General features: G+C 43.5%; 2 protein-coding genes across 2 annotated transcripts in view; one reads left to right on the top strand and one right to left on the bottom strand.

Annotated features, from left to right (window-relative positions):
- Positions 1-12070, top strand: part of GGACT (gamma-glutamylamine cyclotransferase) — an 80110-nt gene extending 68040 nt beyond the window's left edge. The window contains exon 4 of the transcript XR_489699.3: positions 6002-12070. The gene's annotated coding sequence lies outside the window, so the exon portion shown is untranslated. The remainder of the gene's footprint in view (positions 1-6001) is intronic.
- PCCA (propionyl-CoA carboxylase subunit alpha) overlaps positions 1-22002 on the bottom strand; it is a 435698-nt gene that overhangs the window by 10089 nt on the left and 403607 nt on the right. The window contains exon 22 of the mRNA XM_007960786.3: positions 4113-4253. Coding sequence (XP_007958977.1) covers positions 4113-4253 — 141 coding nt within the window. The remainder of the gene's footprint in view (positions 1-4112; positions 4254-22002) is intronic.

Here is a 22002-nt window from a genome sequence, read left to right as displayed (position 1 = left end):
AAATAAGAAATAAAGGTATCTTGCCAAGTTTGCCAGTTCTCCATGGTCGGCTACAAGCTCAGTTGCATGAGGCTTAGAGACAAAGGGGAGGTGTGGACATCATACTCTGAGATGGGATGGGGTGCCTGTCTGTGTCTTGTGGCCCTGACTGCTACCTGCGTGGGAGCCCGCCCTGTCGCAGCAGCACGTGCAAGGAGGAAACAAAATCGGGGAGAAGTGTAAGTGGTGTTGCTACAACGCTCACCCGTGTGATGCTCTCACCGGCACCCTGTACAGTGGCTGTTTCTTGCCTTTAAGGCGTTCACAGAGGAGCAACCCCAAACACCTCACTGCCCCGCTGAAGGTCAGTTCCATCACGAGGTGGATCTTCTCAGCTCCACCAGAATATCCCCGCGTCTAGCTGATATTGAATGGGCTAATTCGCAAGAGAAAGCAGCAACAGGTATTTAATTTCAATCTATTCTTTCACCTGGCTTCACTAATCATTAAGAAAAAAAGAAACGCAGATGAGTATATAGCCAGCTTACCGTTCGTTCCTCATTTAATTGTTTGGTGTATTAAATGAGTATTTTTGATGCAAATCTGTGATGACTGCAGAATACAAACATTACTTGAAAGGATCTTAACTAAATGCAGTATTAAAATGCCTCCTTGGGTGACTATCTTATGGGGTTGTTTTGTTTCTGATATCAAAAGGCTAACAAAGTGAATGTGCTTATCATGACTTTATACTTCAAAGTCAAAGTGAAAATTATGCAATACATTCAGCAGCTATAAGTCTAATTTAAAATATGGAAAAATGTATTCTACCATTATTCTGAAAATATATTTTTAACATTTCTGTTCAAGAGTATCATAAAGATAGAAGGTTGAAACAGTGGAGTCATGCTAACTTTGATTACAGAAATGCTCCCAGTTTACAACAGTGTTACGTGTCTAAGAAAACAGGTTTGTTTTCAAACTGAAATGAGTTACTGCAGAAACATTTTCAGAAGGCATATAGAAAGGCACATAAGATTTATTCTATGAGTTGTTTCCTAAATTATATTAGTGATTCCTGACTTTAATCATCCACTGTACTTTCTTATTGATTTGTTTGCTTCCCTGCATTTTACTGTGTATTAAGATCCTCTCACCACGTGTTCAAAAAAACTATTACACAATCATTTCAAATGTGACCTGCCACATCTAATGTTAAACAGTATATAATAGACACTGAAAAAGTTATCAGGAACTTTTGCTGTGTGAACCCTATAGAAACCTTTCAAATAAAACACAGCTTCTGTGTTTAGGGTAGGGTGTTTCAAATGAATCAGTTCACAGGCCTTGGCACATGAAGTCCCCCAAGTGGATTCATTACTTCTCAACAGCCATCGCACATCTCTTCTTCCTGAGGTTTTTAAACTGTGTTCAAATTGTTTACTTCACAAAACAGATTTGTTAATTACGATTTATGTGATACTTTTTTAGAACTTATTGCCAGGCCCACCATTCTAAGATTGGTCAAGTTTTACTTCAGCTAAACAGAAACATGATAGATTACTGGAATTTAAAAAATGAAAAGTAACATTTCAGAGAAAAACAGAATACTTGTAAGGCCCTTAGTTGTTTTTGGGTCCTTATTTTCCTTGAAAATACACTAAGGAGATTGACTCCATTATCTTCCCAGCCATAAAAGGGGAACCTCCTTCGGCTATTGTTAGTGCGGGGGGCGGGGCTCACAACATGCCCCCGCGGTGTTAAAATCATTTAAAACCGCAAAACTTCAACATGACAAGTAGTGTTTTCTCACAATGGCCTCAAGTAAGTGCCGTGCCTCTGGTCCAAGGAAGCTTCTTGTGTTTTAATTACACTAAGCAGAATTTAACTATAGAAGTTGTTCTAAGAGCCGGCGATGAAACTTCTCGGGCTGCACTGGGTTTCGGTATTAGTGGTTTGGGACATTTTTCACAAGCAGTAATTCAAGTGAAAAGACCGTTTCATCAAAACACAATGGCACAGAATATGAAAGGAAGTTCTGCAAGTACCAAAAAAGACAAATAAAAGCAAGTATACACCCCACCTGAGCAGGCCCCGCAAACAGAACTTAGGAGCATGCTGACAGATCCCGAGGTCCTGAGCCTGTTCACTACGTGTGCCCCTCAGGTACTCTGACTTTAAAGGAATGCATAAAATATTGGCCCCATTGCTCTGCAGTAATATATTTTTAACAGTTCTCAAACCATTCTTAATGAGTACACACATTTAATTATTGGTGGGTGTTTTTAATATCTGAGCTACATCAATGAACCGAGGTCTGATATCACATTGTTCCCATTTACGAAATGCCTTGCTTTTCTACATTCAATTATCAACCAGGAAATGGAATGTACAAAGGCCAGACCCTTTCTGTATGTGGGAAAGTCAGATCAGGAGCCAGCAGCTGTTAAGAAACCAGAAGGCTGCGCTCATCTGGCCTTGGGAGCGCCCCGTTTCCTGCCTCTGAGCAGCCTCCTTGAGGGCCGCTGGGCTGATGGGCCAGGGCTGCAGTCGCAACCTCTTGCCCTCCAGGCTTGAGGCAGGAGCGGTCTCCCTCCTCCCTGCCCTCCCTCCCTCCACTGCGGTTTGGATTCAGGTGTTAGAAGAGGATTTAAGGAAAACATTTACTTGAAACACACACACACACAGAATTTTATAATTAAAGCCACATAATTAGGAGTGACAAGCTCAGGCTGGCAGTATGCAGACTATATGACTTCCAGAAAAAAACTTAAGAAAAATGAAACAAAACCCTTACATTGTTTACCAACCTACGTATCTAGCACTAGAAGATTCCACTGACAGCTCTGATAATGTCATGTGCAAGTGAACAATTCTTTATGCCAAGGCCAAGAGACTATCCTCTGATGACCCTAATTCTGGAGACGGAAGATGCCCTCCCTGAATTTTACACACCACACACACACGTAATTTTTCTTACGGCCTCTCCCAAATCCTTAACACGTGGGCATTAGACAGTCTTAAGGAGGGCTTTCTTCCAGGAGTCGATGCTTTCAAAGCAAACAGCAATGCACAGCCACGCAGCCTCTTTCACGCCTTTCTGAAAAAGCGGATAGTTCTATTTCTGTATCACCAAGTAAAGCAAACTTTAAGTCGTTTTTCTAACCTCGCATATTAGTTTCAGGGCTGATCATTCAAACAACTAAAACTGATCATGTTTTCTTAATATTCACATTTATGGCAAATATTTTTCTAGAAGCCAATGCCAACTACCTGATTTTTTCCTCAGTGTTAGCGGATATTTTATCTATACTAATTGAGAAATCAGGAGGCATTAAAATGTAAGCCCCAGTGACCTGAGATACAAAATGGAATCACCACCTCATCCATGAGAGACAGTCACGTCTGGCTGCTATTTTCCTGCACGTGAATAAAAATGCAAGTATTTCAGTGTCCCCGGAAACCTTCTGGGTGCCTCCTAAATTGTTTTCTTTTCACTTCTGCTGCTCATCAGTAGAGATTTCTATCCATGTTCTAAGAAAATGTGTGCATCCTACCAATTCATCCATAGTAGGTTACCTCAAGGAAATAATACAGCTTTGATTTGTGCTTTAATGTCACAAGATCAAGATGAAAAACTTCAAACTGTGATGCTACATTTCATTTACCAACTAACGGAAGTGCTCTGGTACTGTACAGATTGCAGAATTAACCTTTCCTCCGCTCTTCTTCCCAGTTAGACATTTGTTCCAAGAAAATCATGCAAAAAGTTCCTCATCAGAGTCTTATTCCCTGGCATGACTATCTTCAGGGATGCTTTGAGCACAGCATACTAGAGAGTACTTTTAGGGCAAGTACTTCCCAAAACACTGCATTTGCAAAATGACAGAATGAATCTGGTCGCCTTTCTGCTCCACTCCCAGATCATTTGGGAGGGGAAGTGCTGAGGGTCCTGGCACAAACCTAATGCAAACGTGAAACAGGTTGACAACACACAAAATCGACTTTGCTGTTTGCTGGAGGTCAGTTAAGAAACAACTGCAAAGAGCTGAATCGTGCTGTTCCATCAGCCATCGTTCTGGAGGGGGAAGTCTGAGACCAGCATGTCCTGCAGAGATACACACAGCCCTTACCGTGTCTCCAGGCTTGACAGAGACGGCCACCACCACTCCGGGCATTGGGGAACGCAGAACACTGCTTGTGTCCTCGGTCACTTTTTCCAGCATAAATTTGTTCAATTCTGCGGCGAGTTTGGTTAAGATATTCACCTTGTACTGAAGGGAAAAACAAAACGAAACCATAAATGAGTTCAAATGAACTTTTCCTCAAAAGTAACATCCATTCTAAATCAATTTTTAGCTTTTAAATTCAAATTACAGTAACAGCCTTAAATTCAAATGGTTCTCAATTGCTGCGCACATCAAAATATATTTGTTCCTGTCATATATTGTGAGCTAGTTATTTCAGAAATATCTTGAAATAAGGACTATTCCAGTTATTAATATTAATCATTGACAAATATCATCCTGCATCTTTAAGAAAAACATCTCAAAACCTTATAAAGAAAACTGATAATTTTACTTGTATTCCCTTCACCGCCTACAAACTTATCCCCATCAAGGAAAATCCCGTGAGCTGGGCAGGCCCGGGGGATGGAGGAGGTGACGTGTGGACAGGCGCCAGTAGATGGCAGCAGATGGCTGTCGCAGCTTCCCACAGCCCTCCAAGAGCGGCTGCGCTACGTATCAGTAAGTTAAGACAATGGGGTTCAGTGTTCATTTTGGGCAACATAGTATTTGAAATTCCATTTTTTCAGTGACAAAAACTGCTATATTCATGACTAAAAAAGCTGGCTTTTCTTAAAGGCACTACATAGTCTTTCTGATGTAACAAGATGGTCAGGAAAAGACGCAAGATAATGAGAATGCCTTCTGCACTAAGAGACAATAACATCAAGATGTTATAAACACTGATGGAAAATACACACAGACAAGTATATTCACGGCACCTTCTGTAGGTGGCTCTCAAATAACCGGGCGTATTCAGGGCAGTTCAGTGAAGCAGAACATTTAAAAAAAAAGAATTCCTATCCTCTCCGTGAATAAATCTATGAGCCACAATTTGGTCTATCCAAACAGAAAAAAGATAAAATGGTTTGAGGAAGTGTCTCTCGGTGAAATTGGAACCACCACCCGAAGGTTCTGGATCCCTACCAGGTCTGATTTCTCTTGGGTAAGAAAGCAGCAGTGAGACAGCTCCATTTTCTTCAAAAAAAAAAAAAAAAAAAAAAAAAAAAACCCAAAAAACAAAAAAAAACAACCTGCTGTAACTCAAAGCCTCCTGTGGGCATCATGATGGCAGGGATGCAAAAACAAAATATAATTCCCCCTTTAATTCTGTATGGGAATGGCGGGAATCTGTAAGTGCCTCTTCACAGGGCCTACTGAAAGGGGTGGGGGGAGAGCTTTGATGGCCCAAGTTCCAAGTGGATTTGCGACACTGTGACAGGTTGAATAATAACATCTTTTGCGTGTTTCTTTACTCCTGAGTGTGTGTTTTGCAATCAAGGCATAGAAGCGTCTGCCAGTTTCTGAAGGATATGATCCTTAAGTGAAATTACAGTGCAAATAAAAGCTTTTTGCTCCTATTAAAATTCATCTGAGTCATAAGTGGTGACGGAAAAAGCGAGGAGAGTGCACGCTGCTGTCAGTCTAACACACATTCTGGGCTGAGGGACTGTTTATCAGTGATGAATTGTACCTCCAAGTCCTTCATTAAATCCATGGGGGAGGGTGTGGAGGGACACAGGGGACTATAATTGGACCAAATTGCAGTTTTTGTATCTGTGCTGTCTGCCGTAAGGGAAAAAATCCAACATCACTAGAGGCATCAGACTCAACAAAAAAAGTTACTTTTCTAGTTGGTATCGCCCTGAGCTGCGCCTTCTATACGACTGATTTGCAACGTGCCTCGTTCAGTTTTCAGTGTAGCACACAGATCTGTTTTTTTTCTTGTTTTGCAGAATTCAACTTCAAAATGTGAAGCCTAAATCCAGGAAAAGTGTCTTCATACATTGAGAATATGATTTATACCACATTTCACCACAGTGGATATACTCCAGAACTAAGTTTAGTTATATCACAGATCAGCCTGCATATGAACAAAGTGCTAAGACTGTATTTAGCTTCATTTCTCCCCAGAAATTACAAGATTCTGACTAACACTGGATCCTTTTACTATTTTTATAATTTTCATCTTTCAGATTCCTTTCTCTGTAGGACTCCTGCTTTGCTTGGAAAGAGATGTAAAAGAGTCACAAACTCAATGCCTTCAGATGCAGTCTTTGTTACTGATGAGATGTTCCTTTTCCTTTTGTATTTGTTTATTGTTCTTAAATCTGTTTGGGGGATAAGTGACTTATTGTAATAGCAAGTAAAAATAACAACGGGGTAAACTCCTCCAGAGAGGCCTTGGTGCAAATAGTTGGTTTAGAAATGACCTTTCTGAATATAAAAAGAGAAGGCAGAGCGAGATTCTCTTTTTAAGATTACCTTTGATGTTGTCCTGACCCCGTGAGTGTACCACGCAAACACGCCTTCTTAAAACAACCTCTCAGCTGGCCTGTGCTGTGCCGCACGGGGCGCGTGCCGGGATGGGGCCCAAGCGGGGTGCAGCACATGGGTCCATCAGAATGAACCGCCTGGCGAGAACCGTAAAAGCTTTTTGATGCCCCAGAAGAGAAGTCATTTAAGAATGTACCCCAGGACTTTCCAAAGCTGATGATCAAAACTACTATTTATTGGCGTCTCTGGATTCTTCGGGGGCACAGAGCAGCCAATGTTTTGTGAGACTTCAGGAACGTGCCCCTACCTGGACCGCAGGGTACAAGCTTGGTTTCACCGTGGGCATTTAACTATTCCTCAGCAGTTGTGCGAAACTCCCCTAGAGAGTTTTGATTTTAAGTTTTTGTGGTTGTTTTCAAGCAGATAAATCACAAAGTTGATGTCTGAGGGCAGGAATCAAAGACTCTGAAGGCTCGTGGACAGGACAGAGTAGCAGGATCCCAGCAGCAGCCAGGTTTTCCCGCTGCCTGGGTAGGGTGAGGAAAATGCCAGCATGGGTGACAGGCAGCTGCCTGTGGGTGGGGCTGGGCTGCCACGGAGCCGGAAGATGATCCGCTCCAATGAGCTCAGGGCTGGTCAGTGCGTGGAACTTCACTCCTTCACTCCGCTGGCTCAGGAACATTCTCCAGACCACACAGCCAAATGAAAAAAAAGTTCTCGAAAAACAGCTCACCACATAAGTGAGAACAGAACAGGTGCTCTCTGGACTTGGCCCGGTGGGACTCCTCAACCCACACACGACAGTAATGGGAGGGAATTAGGTGTTATCTAATGACCCAGTGATGGAAAAGTGACCCCCACCCTGGTCTCTAAGCAAATTAATTTTATGACCTCTGCAGTGTGAAACCATGTCTAACAAGAAAATTCCTCCCGAAAATTTAGAAGACAGAAAAGGAGTCACAGCTGACATGAAAGGGTCAGGAAGAAAGCCACAAGAGCTGGACAATGATAAGAAACTCCAGTGGGACTGTTTTTAAAATTGACACGCAGCTCTTCCATGGGCCTGATGAAAGGCTGGGGGCTGAGAGTGGTTGCTGCAGGAGGCGGCGGCTAGTCACAGTCCGGGTGAGAGAGGTACATTATCACTGGACCTCATTCAGAAAAGCATCCTGTAACTGGGCATGTGTGCCTGCGCCCCAGCACCCCAGAACTCAGCACCCCAACGACAGCGAAGAATCACCCACCCCGAGACACACTCCACTCTGACGGGTACACAGAATACCACCCTGGAGGCGTCTGTGTTTGTATAGTACTGCACCTCCTTACAGTGCTAAATCCACCCACTTCTTTCCACAGCCTATGGAAATACCAGTAATGTAATTCTGCAGACCCCATGCGCTAATGTGCTGCAATGATTCCGAGGTCTGTGGCTGCTCCCGAGGTGAGCGCTTGCAGTTTGCTGTACAGTTTTCAGCTGTGATTTCAGAGCCTCCGGTGCCACTGTCAACCTCTGTTCCTCTTCAAGTGGGCTCACTTCCAGTTTCCATTTCTAATTCATTCTTCCAGTAACAATTAGGACACGTACAGTTGACTGACTGTTAATGTTCTTTCATGTCCTCAACTGCTGCCATCTCCGTCAACACCAACTCAAGGGCAGGTGCTATCTTTGACTGTAAATCACTGTGCATCAGTTATCTTGAAGCACTGGCCAAATACTGTCCACGCAACCCTCACTAAGTAAGGTGGCAGACACTTCCAAACATTAGGCTCTCTCTTCCTAGTCAAGGTTTTACACCTTCTAGCCCCAAAGGTCTCCAACATTAATCTGTCTCATTTCCACAGCGTGGCAGTGAGAGTGACACTCAAATATTCCCCTAAAGGTCTACTGTCCTAACTCAGAGCTAGGGAAATAGTGTCAGTGTTTTTTGTTTTTTTCTTTTTTCTTTTTTTTTTTTTTTGAGACGGAGTCTCGCTCTGTTGCCCAGGCTGGGGTGCAGTGGCCGGATCTCAGCTCACTGCAAGCTCCGCCTCCCGGGTTTACGCCGTTCTCCTGCCTCAGCCTCCCAAGTAGGTAGCTGGGACTACAGGCGCCCGCCACCTCGCCCGGCTAGTTTTTTGCACTTTTTAGTAGAGACGGGGTTTCACCGTGTTAGCCAGGATGGTCTCGATCTCCTGACCTCGTGATCCGCCCGTCTCGGCCTCCCAAAGTGCTGGGATTACAGGCTTGAGCCACCGCGCCCGGCAGTGTCAGTGTTTTTTAAGTGATGGAAAGGGTGAAATGCAAAAATGATGCATCTTTAAAAACACTGGCATGTCAGAAAAGCAGAGAAAAACTAGATATAAATTAAAACACTTTAGTGGAATGAGACTTGTAATTCGACCACGTTCTCCTCTCCTAAATTCTCTGTCGGGTACACAATTATCACTTGAGGAAAAACATAGCAAGGTTCGGAGCCATACAAAATAATTTCCCTCTGCTTCCGCACAGGGCCCAGTGGCCTGATATCTGAGCTAAACCACCACCACCAATCTCCAACACACGACAGTGACAGTACACAGAATTGAAGCCTGCAGCTGTCCTTCCTTTGGAGGTGCAGCCCAGGCGAAGGAACGGACATGAACAGGCAGCAGCTAAGGCGCAGGGCGAACCACAGCCTCCCACAGCTGCAGTCGCTGGAACAGCCTGTTAGCATAATGCTGTGACAACTCCATCAGTGCAGTCTCAAGGTAGCTGTCAATCAGGATGCATCATTTAATCCAACAGCACTCGGAGGACTTTCTCCTACAACCCGCATGACAGCATATCTACAGCTCTATTTATGTCAGCGCCCAGTTGTGTTTACAATGTTGTTGTAATTAGAAAAGATGCAACAGGCAGCAATATTATTGAGATTTCCATTTTGTAGTATTGCCCTGTAAAGTGTGATCTTGCTTCACAGAGTCATGCTAAATGACAAAAGGCTATTTTCTTCAATCTCCCAGCTCAGACAGCACTTCATTTGCAGCTATCTATAATTAGATTAATGGTGTAGTGCGGTACAAAGCAGGCCCACTTCACATCAGATAGCATATGAATTAGGACAAACACTTATTTCAATTCCAGGCAGAGAAAGCAATGACTGGGGTATTTAGCATACCCTTTATGGTGGAATGAGATGTTAATTGTGTACCATTACCTCTAAACTGCTTGCTTGTTGTATAAATCACTGTGCTAATTGATGCAGAGATAGAAATGTAGCCACAGGCAAGAAAGCAAAGGAATGAGAGCTGAAGATGGTGGATAAAGGATTATCGAGTAAAACCATATGGAGATGAGGTTCCTTTGAAAACTTTGCTTTCTGCCCATGAGCAGGATTTCTTCATATACAGCAAAACTCTGGTACCAGAAAATAAAAATTAATTTTACATTCATTTTTAAAAACACAAATTCCTTGTAGAAGTTCTGGCTGCCAGAAATCCAAATAATAGGTATGTGGAATTCATCTTAATATACATTTATAAAAACATGGAATGTGTAGTTTTCAATAGAGCTCCTCATCTGGGTTTTTGGCTCATGGGTTAATAAGTAACACTTGTAAACTATACCTGAAGCAGATGTTTCTGACCCTCCACAGGGCAAAAACAAATTCTTTCCCAAGGCTTGAAGCTGTTCTTTCAGGCAAAAGAAAAAAACACACACACACACACCACCACTATGCTGGTTTAGTCTGCTATAGACTCTAATTGTGTAGAAACATTTATTCAGGATGTGAATCCAACAGAACAGAATCATTTTCATCTACCATTAAAACACCGATTTTAATACCATCACCCAAACACTGAAATCTGACTATTCCAACTTAATGAAGAGAGATTCTTCCTTGTTTTTTCTAAAACTAGAAAAAAAAAAAAAAAAAAAAAACCAGAAGCAAGTAGTAATTTAAAGCTTCCATTTAAAAATCTCCAAATGTTACTCTTCCTTTTTAAAATGTCTTGTTCTGCACTCAACAACTCTTAATAGGGTAAAAATGAGTGTCTCAAAAGCACACATACAGAAATCAAATGCTTCATCCCATAAGTCAAACCATCGGCGAGCCACACATAAACGTGCTCCTGGGAAGTTCATAAATCAAGTGCATGTGTCCTGAGTACATGCTCACGTTTTTTTAATATCAAGGCAACACTGAGGTGCAGATTAGTGCTGTGGACCTTCTCACAAATTCGGCTGCTTAGAAATTAGCACTGTTACAACATTCTATGCAGAAGACAAATGCATAGGGTCAGTTAGCAGCTCCAGTTCTCAACGTCACAGTTAACAGTTAATATCCATCTACACCAAGTGCACATTTGAGAAACCCTGTATCGTTCAGCCTTGTGAAATATGAACACCATCATAACTTGCAAGAAAATAAAACAATGTTTCAAGAAACTAGAAAAGTCTAGTTCAAGTTACCAGGACTGAAACTTGGGAGGGGAAAGTCCAGAGCTTCTTCGTTGGGGGCCACAGCTGTCACCTATCCCTGTACACAGTGGCCCTTATTATTCATCTGACTGCTGAACTAAGGACACCTGTATCACAACTGCAAGCGTTTATGGTTTAGGTCATTATGCTAAATAATATTAAAAACAAAATCCGCAAAAGAAACATCAAGGACTCTCAGGACGGAAACCAACGTCAGCGCAATAAATAGCATGAACCACTCTGCAACAACCCCTCCCAAGCATCAAGGCGACATAAACAGAAAGGAGAAAAGATGTGGAAACAGTGTAGAGGCCCACCTCCTGGTCGTTAATCACTTGTTGAGACCATTTAAACTAGAGCCTTAGAGCCTGCAGCCAAAACCAACATGCCTCAGCGAAGCTGGTGTTAACAGAAGAAAATATATGGTTTCTGATATTGCGTCCCAGTTCCTCAACATTTGCTCCAATTGAAAAGGCAGTTAAACACAGAGTAAATCATCCAGTTAGCCTCGCTGTTTAGTGACACACAATTGATAATGTCAATACATTGCAGCAACATAATGCGTCACTTTCAACACTCGTCCGCTGCCATTTATGAATCAATCTATACTCAAGGTTTTATTGTGTTACTGGTAGGTGGTTCTTGGAGTTAAGTCTTTTACTGGACCAATGAATGTGCCACAAGGAGGCTCAATGGCAGTAAGCAGCAATCTCATTTTTTGAGGGAAAAATTAACAAAAATAGGAGTGGGAAGAAAATCCCAACAAAACAAAAGAACAAAAATATCTGAAGTCCATTCAGCAACTCATTTTTCAAAAATCCTGCAAAAATGGGGAGGGTTTCCTTAGCGAAAAGAACCATCTTCAGTCTAACATCAACAGCTTTGAAGGAATGGGTAAGTCTGTGTGTATCTCGGGCTTGCTTCCGAAAGACGATCTCTGGAGGGAAGAATATGGGGCTGTCAATAACACAAAAATCTAGCCCCATCCTTTGTTCCATCTTGTTTTTGTAATTGGAAACACAAGACTCATTCCAGTTCTACTGTCCTAAGATAAGCAACTTTAAAAAAAAAAAAATAATGCCAAAAATTAAATTGAAAATTAAACACTAGGCCAAGTGTGGTGGCTCACACCCGTAATCCCAGCACTTTGGGAGGCCGAGGCGGGAGGATCACGAGGTCAGGAGTTCAAGATCAGCCTGGCCTACATAGTGAAACCCTGTCTCTACTAAAAATCCAAAAAATTAGCCAGGCCTGGTGGCGGGTGCCTGTAATCCTAGCTACTCGGGAGGCTGAGGCAGGAGAACCGCTTGAACATGGAAGATGGAGGTTGCAGGGAGCCGAGATCGCGCAGCTGCACTCCAGCCCAGGCTACAGTGTGAGACTCCGTCTCAAAAAAAAAAAAAAAAAAGAAAAGAAAAGAAAAGAAAATTAAACATAGACCCAGCACTCAATAAAGAGAGGATTTATTTCTTCCCTTGTGTTGCACTGAGGTTACCTTGTAATCTGTATCACTAGTATCATAAGAGAGGCCTAAAACTGATGTAGGGAAGAGAGCTAGCATCTGGGAGGCTGCCCCATTCCTAGTCTTCTAAGAATTCTGAGGCGGTCAGCTGGGCGCGGTGTCTCACGCCTGTAATCCCAGCACTCTGGGAGGCCGCGGCAGGCGGATCACCTGAGGTCAGGAGTTTGAGACCAGCCTGGCCAACATGGCGAAACCCCGTCTCTACTAAAAATACAAAAATTAGCCGGGCATGGTGGCAAGCGCCTATAATCCGCTACTTGGGAGACTGAGGCGAGAGAATCGCTTGAACCTGGAAGGTGGTGGTTGCAGTGAGCCGAGATCGTGCCACTGCACTCCAGCCTGGGTGACAGAGCGAGACTCCATCTCAAAAAAAAAAAAAAAAAGAATTCTGAGGTGGTGTCTGATGGGCAGGAGGGCACTGAGAAGTCCTCAGTGGGTTTCCCAAGGAGCAAGTCTGTTAATGACGGCAGCCTCCCTGGAGCGTGGCGCCATAGTGCCGTGTATGCAGGTGTGCCGATGATAAAGGGGGCCCAGCCTCTGCCTGGCCCAAGTGCCCGCAAGCTAACAAGTAGGTGCATATGCCACAAAGGCAATTTGCTGGAATAAGTGGCACTTTCACATCCACAAAAGCAAGGCCATTTACAATGAACTATACAGAATGCACAAAATAGAACATGTGCATTCCGTTTGATCCGGAGTCTCCGTGACACATTATGACTATAATGAGTCATTTTTTTTCTTTTTACTCAAGAAAAATATTACAGATCTTTGAAAGCCATGTACTCAAGTATATAACAATACCAACATCTGTTAACAGTACAGGCTGTTTCTATTCTGTATCTCGAATTGTTTTATGTAATTACGAGTTTATAAGGTATTTGGTAAAAGGGTAAGAAAGTACCTTTTTAAAGCACTATATAATTTGGGGTACAATGAAGTGTTCTCTTAAAAATCTATAATTAGGACAGCATCAGCTTACAGAAAAGTACAGGAAATGTTATAAAAACACAATTATGTAAATAAGCACCGAGGTGAGGAAGCGTACCATTCCACAGTGGTGCCGCCCCTCTTCTTTTTCCTCCTCCTATCTGAAATGTTCTTTGCTTGTATCACGTTGAAGTCATGCTGTCAGAATGAATGATCTTTGGGGAAAAGAGATGAGGAGCTCAGCCTTCCCACGTAAGCCTCAGTCCCCCGCAAGCTGGAGCACCTGGGAAGTGTTCTAATGTGAGGGGCTTCAACAACAATCTTGCCTTTACAGGTTTTCTGAAATATTTTTACTGTTATGAATTCACTGAAGAAACTCAAAATTCCAAATGCCAAAATGCTGGCTTTATGGGACAGAAATTCAGAAACTAAAATACAGAAAGTCAGAGTGAACAACATTAGAGATGACTGATGCTGTGAGGTAGACTGTTGGCCAAGAAAACTGAAGCAGAAAACAATTGAAACCCCCACCCCCACCCCCGAAAGGTTCCGGACTGAAGTAGGAGAAATGAGTGCTGGTGTCGGGGTCGCCTAAGAATCTTACGGTTTATAGTTCTGACATACCCTAGACACTGAGCCAAGGAGGACTGCCGGCGCCCTCATGCTGTGCTGTGTACAGACCACGATGCTGAAGGTAGCCAAGGCCTGGAGAGCCATGGAGAAACTGGGAGACAGGGCGATGTGGCCCCCGTCCTGGCAGCAGCAGAGCATGAAAGCCCAAGTCTCTGAAGCCAACCGGCCTGAGTGTGACATCCCAACAAGATGGCACCTTCTGACTGTTACCTCCTTCTCAAATGTCCTCTCTAAAATCACGCTAATACAGGTCTTGAATAATTGTTTTGAGGATTAAATTTACGAAGATGTGCAGTGCACCTAGCAACTGCTGGACGGTAACTATTCACCAGGTATTTCCTGTCTCCTTTCCAAACATCTCTGGTTGTTCAGAATGAAAGAGTCGTGGATTTCTTTTTTGGCGGGGGTGGGCAGAGAACAGGGTACCACTCTGGCACCCAGGTTGAAGTGCAGTGGCGTGACCATGACTCACTGCAGCCTCAACCTCCTGGGTACAAGTGATCCTCCCACCTCAGCCTCCCAAGTACGTGGGACTATAGGCAGACACCACCATGCCTGCTTAGTGTTTGAGTATGTTTTGTAGAGATGGGGTTTGCCACACTGCCTAGGCTGGTCTTGAACTCCTGGGCTCAAGGGATCCACCTGCCCCAGGTTCCCAGAGTGCTGAGATTACAGGCATGAGCCACTGCACCAGGCTGACACTGGTGGATTTTATTTTAAAATTGTGTATTGTAGGACGTCTCAGATTAACTTCTAATTGTTAGAGTTCTAGCTCTATGCTCTCCACGTTTGAGAGCAAATAGATTACATTCTTCAAACATCACATCTGGCTCTAAAATCAAAGAAACGAAGTTGATTCTGTGTTCAGAGAGGTTCCCGGGCACACAGCGAGGGACCCCACGGTTGTCTTTTCCTTAGTTAGAAGCACAGTGAATTAGAGAAACAGTTTGGTTCATTCATTCAAAAACCATTGATCGAGCATATCTGGGCAATGTTAAGAATACAAAATAAACAAGAAAAAATGGCTCCTGACCTAAATACCATAATCTGGCCAGAGGGGAAAGACATTCATGATGACACAATATAAACGTATTCAAGGATTACTAAGAATGTGATCAACATGAGGTGGGCGTTTTTATTTTAGCCCCTCTCTTACAGAAAATCTCCAGGCTGCGAGGCAGTTGAGTAGTGGTTTACTGTTTAGGATCTGGAGTCAGAATACTCTTCCACTTAGATGCTTGAGAAAGTTCGACTTTCCATGTCTCAGATTCCTTCTTTATGAACTGTGGATCATAATAGCACCTACCTCTGTGGAAAGTAAGTGAATTCTTTTTTTTTTTTTTTTTTTTTTTTTTGTTTGAGACAGAGTCTCGCTCTGTCACCCAGGCTGGAGTGCAGTGGCCGGCTCTCGGCTCACTGCAGCCTCCGCCTCCGCCTCCTGGGTTCAAGTGATTCTCCTGCCTCAGCCTCCCGAGTAGTTGGGACTACAGGCGCGTGCCACCATGCCCAGCTGTTTTTTGTATTTTTAGTAGAGATGGGGTTTCACCATGTTGGCCAGGATGGTCTCGATCTCTTGACCTCTTGATCTGCCCACCTCAGCCTCCCGAAGTGCTGGGATTCCAGGCGTGAGCCACGGCGCCCGGCCAGTAAGTGAATTCTTGTATGAAGAAGTCTCAGAACACAGAAATGTCATTAAGTATTTAATAGCCATCATTACTACTGATTGTTGTCATTAAAACATGTCCACAGATGGACAAAATTCTTGGGCACAGTCACTGAGAAGACACTGGAGGCTGTCTGGATGGGTCTAGAATTCAACACACAAGGATCTGAATTGCTTCCACGCCTGCCCACATGCTCTCAGGTGCACAACAGCCACGTACCTCAACTCTTCATGCTGATTCTCTTCACTGGAAGTGTCCTCTGATCACCTTCCTAACCTAATAATTTGGCTTTCTATTCAATTCTCATATGAACATTCTCCTGACTTGGAACTTCGTCCTATCTATGGGATCTGACTATAATAATCTTTCCCCAGACTTTATGTTTCTAATTTCTCATGGCAGAAGAATTCATATTTGAGGAACCTGAGATTTTATAAGAAAATGAAAATCAGGGGACTCAGTGAAATTTCACAGCTCTTATAAAACCATGTATTTTATGGAGTTAAAAATAGTTATAGGCTTGTTGTAACAAGTCCAATGGTAAAGAGCTGTATAAAACAACTTACTAATCCACGCTCTCACATCTAATCCCACTCCCCTTCAGTAACATCAATTTTTATTGTATATCTTTTACTCACATGACTCTATCAAAATATAAACATATAATATATGTAAACTACAAATACATTTAGCCTGGATAAAATGAAACACTGAAGACTGCTTATTATTACTTTTGAAGATCTCACTCTGTCACTCAGGCTAGAGTGCAGTAGTGTGATCACAGCTCACTGCAGCCTCAACCTCCTGGGCCCAAGTGATCCTCCCACCTCAGCCTCCCAAGTAGCTGAGACCATAGGCACATGCCACCACGCCCGGCTAAGTTTTAAAAAATTTTTTGTAGAAACAGGGTTTCGCCATGTTGCCCAGGCTGGTCTCGAACTACTAGGCTCAAGCAATCCACCCACCTCGGCCTCCCAAAGTGTTGGGATTACAGGCATGAGCCACTGTGCCCAGCCCACAGCTCATTTAAAGAGGTAGAAAATTACGATCTTTTGCCATTCAACATCCTCGACTCACTGTAGACTTTTAAACACAGGATGTTTAATACAGAAAAAAAACTTTATTATTACTTCTTTTTTTTTTTTTTTTTTTTTTGAGATGGAGTTTCGCTCTTGTTGCCCAGGCTGAAGTGCAATGGCACGACCTTGGCTCACGGCAACCTCCGCCTCCTGGGTTCAAGCAATTCTTCTGCCTCAGCCTCCTGAGTAGCTGGGATCACAGGCATACGCCACCACACCCAGCTAATTTTGTACTTTTAGTGGAGATGGGGTTTCTCCATGTTGGTCAGGCTGGTCTCGAACTCCCGACCTCAGGTGATCTGCCTGCCTCGGCCTCCCAAAGTGTTGGGATTACAGGTGTGAGCCACTGCGCCCGGCCAGAAAGGACTTAGGTAAATTATTTTTCCTTGTGCCTGCTTAGCTAGCTTGTCTTAAGCATGCTGCTGTTCCAAGCCTCTGTCAACATGCAGCCTCTGGCCAGGCCAACTCTAGAATGTGGCAGAGTGTCCTCCAGTGGCCCTGCCCGTCTCTCTCCCACGATCCAGCCTCCCCTGCACCCCAGGAGTCAGAAGGTCCAGCCGTAAATACAGCTTTAAGGCCCTGGGTCTGCGCTGGCCTCAGCTTCTACAGCCTTTCCCAACGCTGCACTGAAATTTCCTGTCCTCTGCCATCTGCTCTGCCTCCCTCTTCTTTTCTCAACTTTGTTTCCTCTTTTTCTAATTATCCCCAACAGCGTGACTCGTTATCTGCATGGAACAGACAACTCTGTCTGGCTGCAGTGACTCCACTAGGATTTTCCCTAAATCCCTGTCCTTTACTCCTAAGAATCTGTCTCATACCTACCATTCATACCAATCCACAGAAAGCTCTCTTAACTTTGTAAATTGTAACCACTCAGTCATTTTCAAGTCTAGAGGGCCAGAAATGCCAAAAGTAACTGCCAAACGCTTTAGTCACAGAAGTTAAGGTCGATTCTCTGTGGTCTAATTTGTAAACGATAGCTGTCTAATCAAAATGAAAAATGCCTACCTAACCCTCTTACCATTGCAGTTCAATAATGCTACACAGTAGCCCATGAAATAAGACTAGGAGACATTTCCCCTGCATCTGTATAATCCAGAAACCAGGAATACTGAGTACCAGCCATTCTGTGCTGCTCTGCTGTCCTCTTGGTTAAAAATATACAGTACACACAGCCAGAGTGAGGTGGGATGAGAGGGTCCCCGTTCAGCAGGGACATCTACCCTGATCTCTACCTTAGTGAAATCTGCCTGGATCAGGGGCTGGGCCTGTTTCACAGGTTTCGAAGCTAGATTTCCACTATACACTCATAATGCATCATTCTGAACGAGATGGATTCACTTTTATCAAGCTCACAAGATACTGACATACAAACCATCTTAGGAATTTACAGTAAGAAATAGGTTTGTAAAGGGAACTCACACACCTCCTAACTGTAGTGTGAGTACTAAATTATAGTCAGTGGTTCTTTGATAAATACAGAATCAGCAGAAGAGGCATTGGCCGAAGTGCTCTCCACCAAGACAGCATAAGCAGCAGTTCTCAATAACAGAAGCATCAAAACTCGCCTGGAGGGCTAGTAAGCACACAGACTGCTGGGCCCCCCACTTTAGTTTCCAGTTCAGGTTTGGGTTGGGGTCTGCATTTCCTTTTTTTTTTTTTTTTTTCTGAGACAGTCTCACTCTGTTGCCCAGGCTAGAGTGCAGTGGCGCGATCTCGGCTCAATACAACCTCCGCCTCCCAGGTTCAAGCGATTTTCCTGCCTCAGTCTCCCAAGTAGCTGGGACTACAGGCGTGCGTCACCATGCCTGGCTAATTTTTTTGTATTTTTAGTAGAGACAGGGTTTCACTATGTTGGCCAGGCTGGTCTCGAACTCCTGACCTTGTGATCCGCCCACCTTGGCCTCCCAAAGTACTGGGATTACAGGCGTGAGCTGCCGTGCCTGGCCTGGGGTCTGCATTTCTAATGAGTTCCCAGGAGATGCTGAAGCTGCTGGTCTGAGGACCACATTGTGGGTGAACAGAAGGCCTTCTCCACTATGGAATGGCCTTTCCCAGGGAATTTAGCTCATGTCCGTGAGAAGCCTTTCTTCTCCTAGACTCAGCTGACAATGCGCTGCTAGAGAAGGCTTTTCTGATAGTAGACAATGGAGACTCAGAAGGGTGAGAGGGTGGGAGGAGGATGGACGATGGGAAATTACTCAATGGATACAATGTACATTACTCAGGTGATGGATACCTAAAAGCCTTGACTTCCTCTCTACGCAATCTATGCATGCCACAAATTTACACTTGTACCTCACAAGTTTATACCGATAAAATAATTGTTAAAAGTATGTTTGACTCCTGTTCTAGGTAGAAAAATCTGAGTGACACTTTTTTTTTTTTTTGAGAGTCTCACCCTATTGCCCAGGCTGGAATGCGGTGGCACGATCTTGGTGATCTCAGCTCACTGCAACCTCCGCCTCCCAGGTTCAAGCAATTCTCCTGCATCAGCCTCCCGAGTAGCTGGGAATACAGGCACCCACCACCACGCCTGGCTAATTTTTGTATTTTTAGTAGAGATGGGGTTTCACCATGTTGGCCAGACTGGTCTCAAACTCCTGACCTTGTGATCCACCCACCTCGGCCTCCCAAAGTGCTGGGATTACAGGCATGAGCCACCACACCAGGCTAAAGATACATCGTTAAAGTATCTTTTGCATATATTCAGTCTTGCTTATTTGATGTCTCAAGGTTTGGGGAGTGTTTTGGTGCCTACAGTTACTACCCCATTAATTTTTCTTTGCTTCAATGTGGCTGTCCCTAAATTGGATCAAATACATTCTTAGAAGGGTGAGATTAGGAAAGGAACTCGTTAATATAGACTGAAGGCCTCTCTAGCTGTAAGTAACCTTAACATTCTGAGACTGGAGAATGCCACTGTGCTCAGTATCTTCTGGGAGAGAGGTTTTCTTTAAATGTTTACAGATTTCAGATGAGCTGAAACCAGCCTTAACTGCTCTATAGTTGGGCAACTGGGGACTGTTCCTTTGATCTTTCGGTTTATTAAAAACTATGGGGAAGCTAAAAAGTCTTAGAAAATTTAGCAAGGTAACTTTAAATGGAATGCACATGTTATTACATGAACTAATTAAGTATATATTCCTTGAAAAGAAACTTTAATATTAAAAAAAATACATAAATATATCCTTAAGGAGAGTTCTGGTCTCAACAAATCGTAACAAAATATAAGCCCCAGATCACTACTGGCCTTGGTCTGGTGTCTGCAAGAGGAACTCACACACTGAGGAGCTGGACTTTCATTTGACTTTCAACCATACTACAATCTTACTAGAACGTGGACAGCCTGGCGACTCCATCCATTTTAACACTGATCGCCTCGCCTCAATCTGAAGACAGTCTCAGGAGAAAATGGACTGAGCCAGAATTGTTTAGCTTTTTTCCTGGGTGACAAGATTCCATTCTTGCCTAATTTCTCACTTCAGTTAGATTCAGAGGTAGAATAATCTAAAGATAGATCCCAAATACTGTCTCTCTCATCTTTAAAAAAAAAAAAATGAATCTGTTATTCCTTCTCCCCAAATGACAGAAGCATGATTTCATTGTATTTGCCTTCAAAACTCTGTGACCAATAAAATACTAGCACCTCCAAAAAAGTCTCAAGCAACCTGTGAATTAGAAACACAAGAAATATTTTTTCCTTTGCTTCTCCTATGTTATTTTGAAAACTGTGAAAGAAAAAAACCTTTTTAAAATGTCAAATATACTTGTCTTGTTTACGTTCGGATGTACGAAAAATTTCACTGAGGCGTTGGTCTTATTTTTGTCACTAGACCTAACGGGACATTTGTGCTTCTGCAACAGACGTGTGGATGCAGCAGGCAGCAGTCTATCCTAGAAGCTCTGGAAAGAAACACTCTGTATCCCAAGGAGGCAGGATATGAAAGGCTGGAACCACTTTACTAAGATACTACTTGTCCCAACATAAAAGTCTGTCCTGAGGCATCCTGCTACAGTCTTGCCTATTAACTCTGCGGATTAAAGGAGGTTCACTAGAGCCACGTGGGCTAGAACGAGTGAGGCCTGGACCAGAAGAAAATAATTGGAAGAGTTTCTCTGTCAAACATTAAAAGTCATCAACATCAGAATCACAAATATTTCACTAATCTCTTACATCCTGCGAATGAGCAGATAAGCCATTTTCTTTTTTTTTTTTTTTTTGAGACGGAGTCTCACTTTGTCGCCCAGGCTGGAGTGCAGTGGCACCATCTCGGCTCACTCCAAACTCCGCCTCCCGGGTTCCCGCCATTCTCCTGCCTCAGCCTCCGAGTAGCTGGGACTACAGGCGCCCGCCACCATGCCCCGCTAATTTTTTGTATTTTTAATAGAGACGGGGTTTCACCGTGTTAGCCAGGATGGTGTCCATCTCCTGACCTCGGGATCCGCCCACCTCGGCCTCCCAAAGTGCTGGGATTACAGGCGTGAGCCACAGCGCCCGGCTAGATAAACCATTTCAAACACCTGAATGGAACAATGACTATCTTCCAGGATACAAAACTATCTCTTAGTTTCACCAGTTATGTGAACACGGATGCTGACAAAGGAGAAATCTTATTTTTCAAGCGTCTTTTGGGAACAGCAAAGGCTATGAATATTTTAGAACTAGTGAAAGAGTGCTATGCTGAGCAATGGAAACAAACTCCTCGTGTTCCATGTATTGACTGCAGCCCACAGTTTTGTGGTTTGGTGAAAAGCTTTCACTTGTCACAACTCATGGTTTTCTACAATAACATGAATTGACATCAATGATTTTGCTTGCAATGCTGGTGGAAGTCTTGTCTTCCACTGCCAAGTTCTCAGAACCAGAGAACTGAATCAATGCCTTGTTAAAAGGTTTTGACAAGGTATAGCGGCAGAATACAAAATTTCTCTCTACTATAAACAAGTATGCTAACATAACAGAGCTGAATCATTAAACTACCCCCACCCCAGGAAATATCACTGCAAAACAGTTCCATAGGGAGGAGTTATTTTAAGCATAAAGAACATGGTTGGTAGTGGAATAAACCTACAAAGACCAGGCACATGCTCCAGTGTGGATGAACCTCAGAAGTGTTATACTGAGTGGAAGAAGTCACACACAAACAGTAGACTAGGGGTTGCCAGGGGGAGGTGGGGGAATAAGCAGTGA

This window comes from Chlorocebus sabaeus, chromosome 3 (assembly GCF_047675955.1).
Source record: "Chlorocebus sabaeus isolate Y175 chromosome 3, mChlSab1.0.hap1, whole genome shotgun sequence".
NCBI lineage: Eukaryota > Metazoa > Chordata > Mammalia > Primates > Cercopithecidae > Chlorocebus > Chlorocebus sabaeus.
Note: the sequence above shows the minus strand (reverse complement) of the source record. Positions and strands in the feature narration are given on the sequence as shown.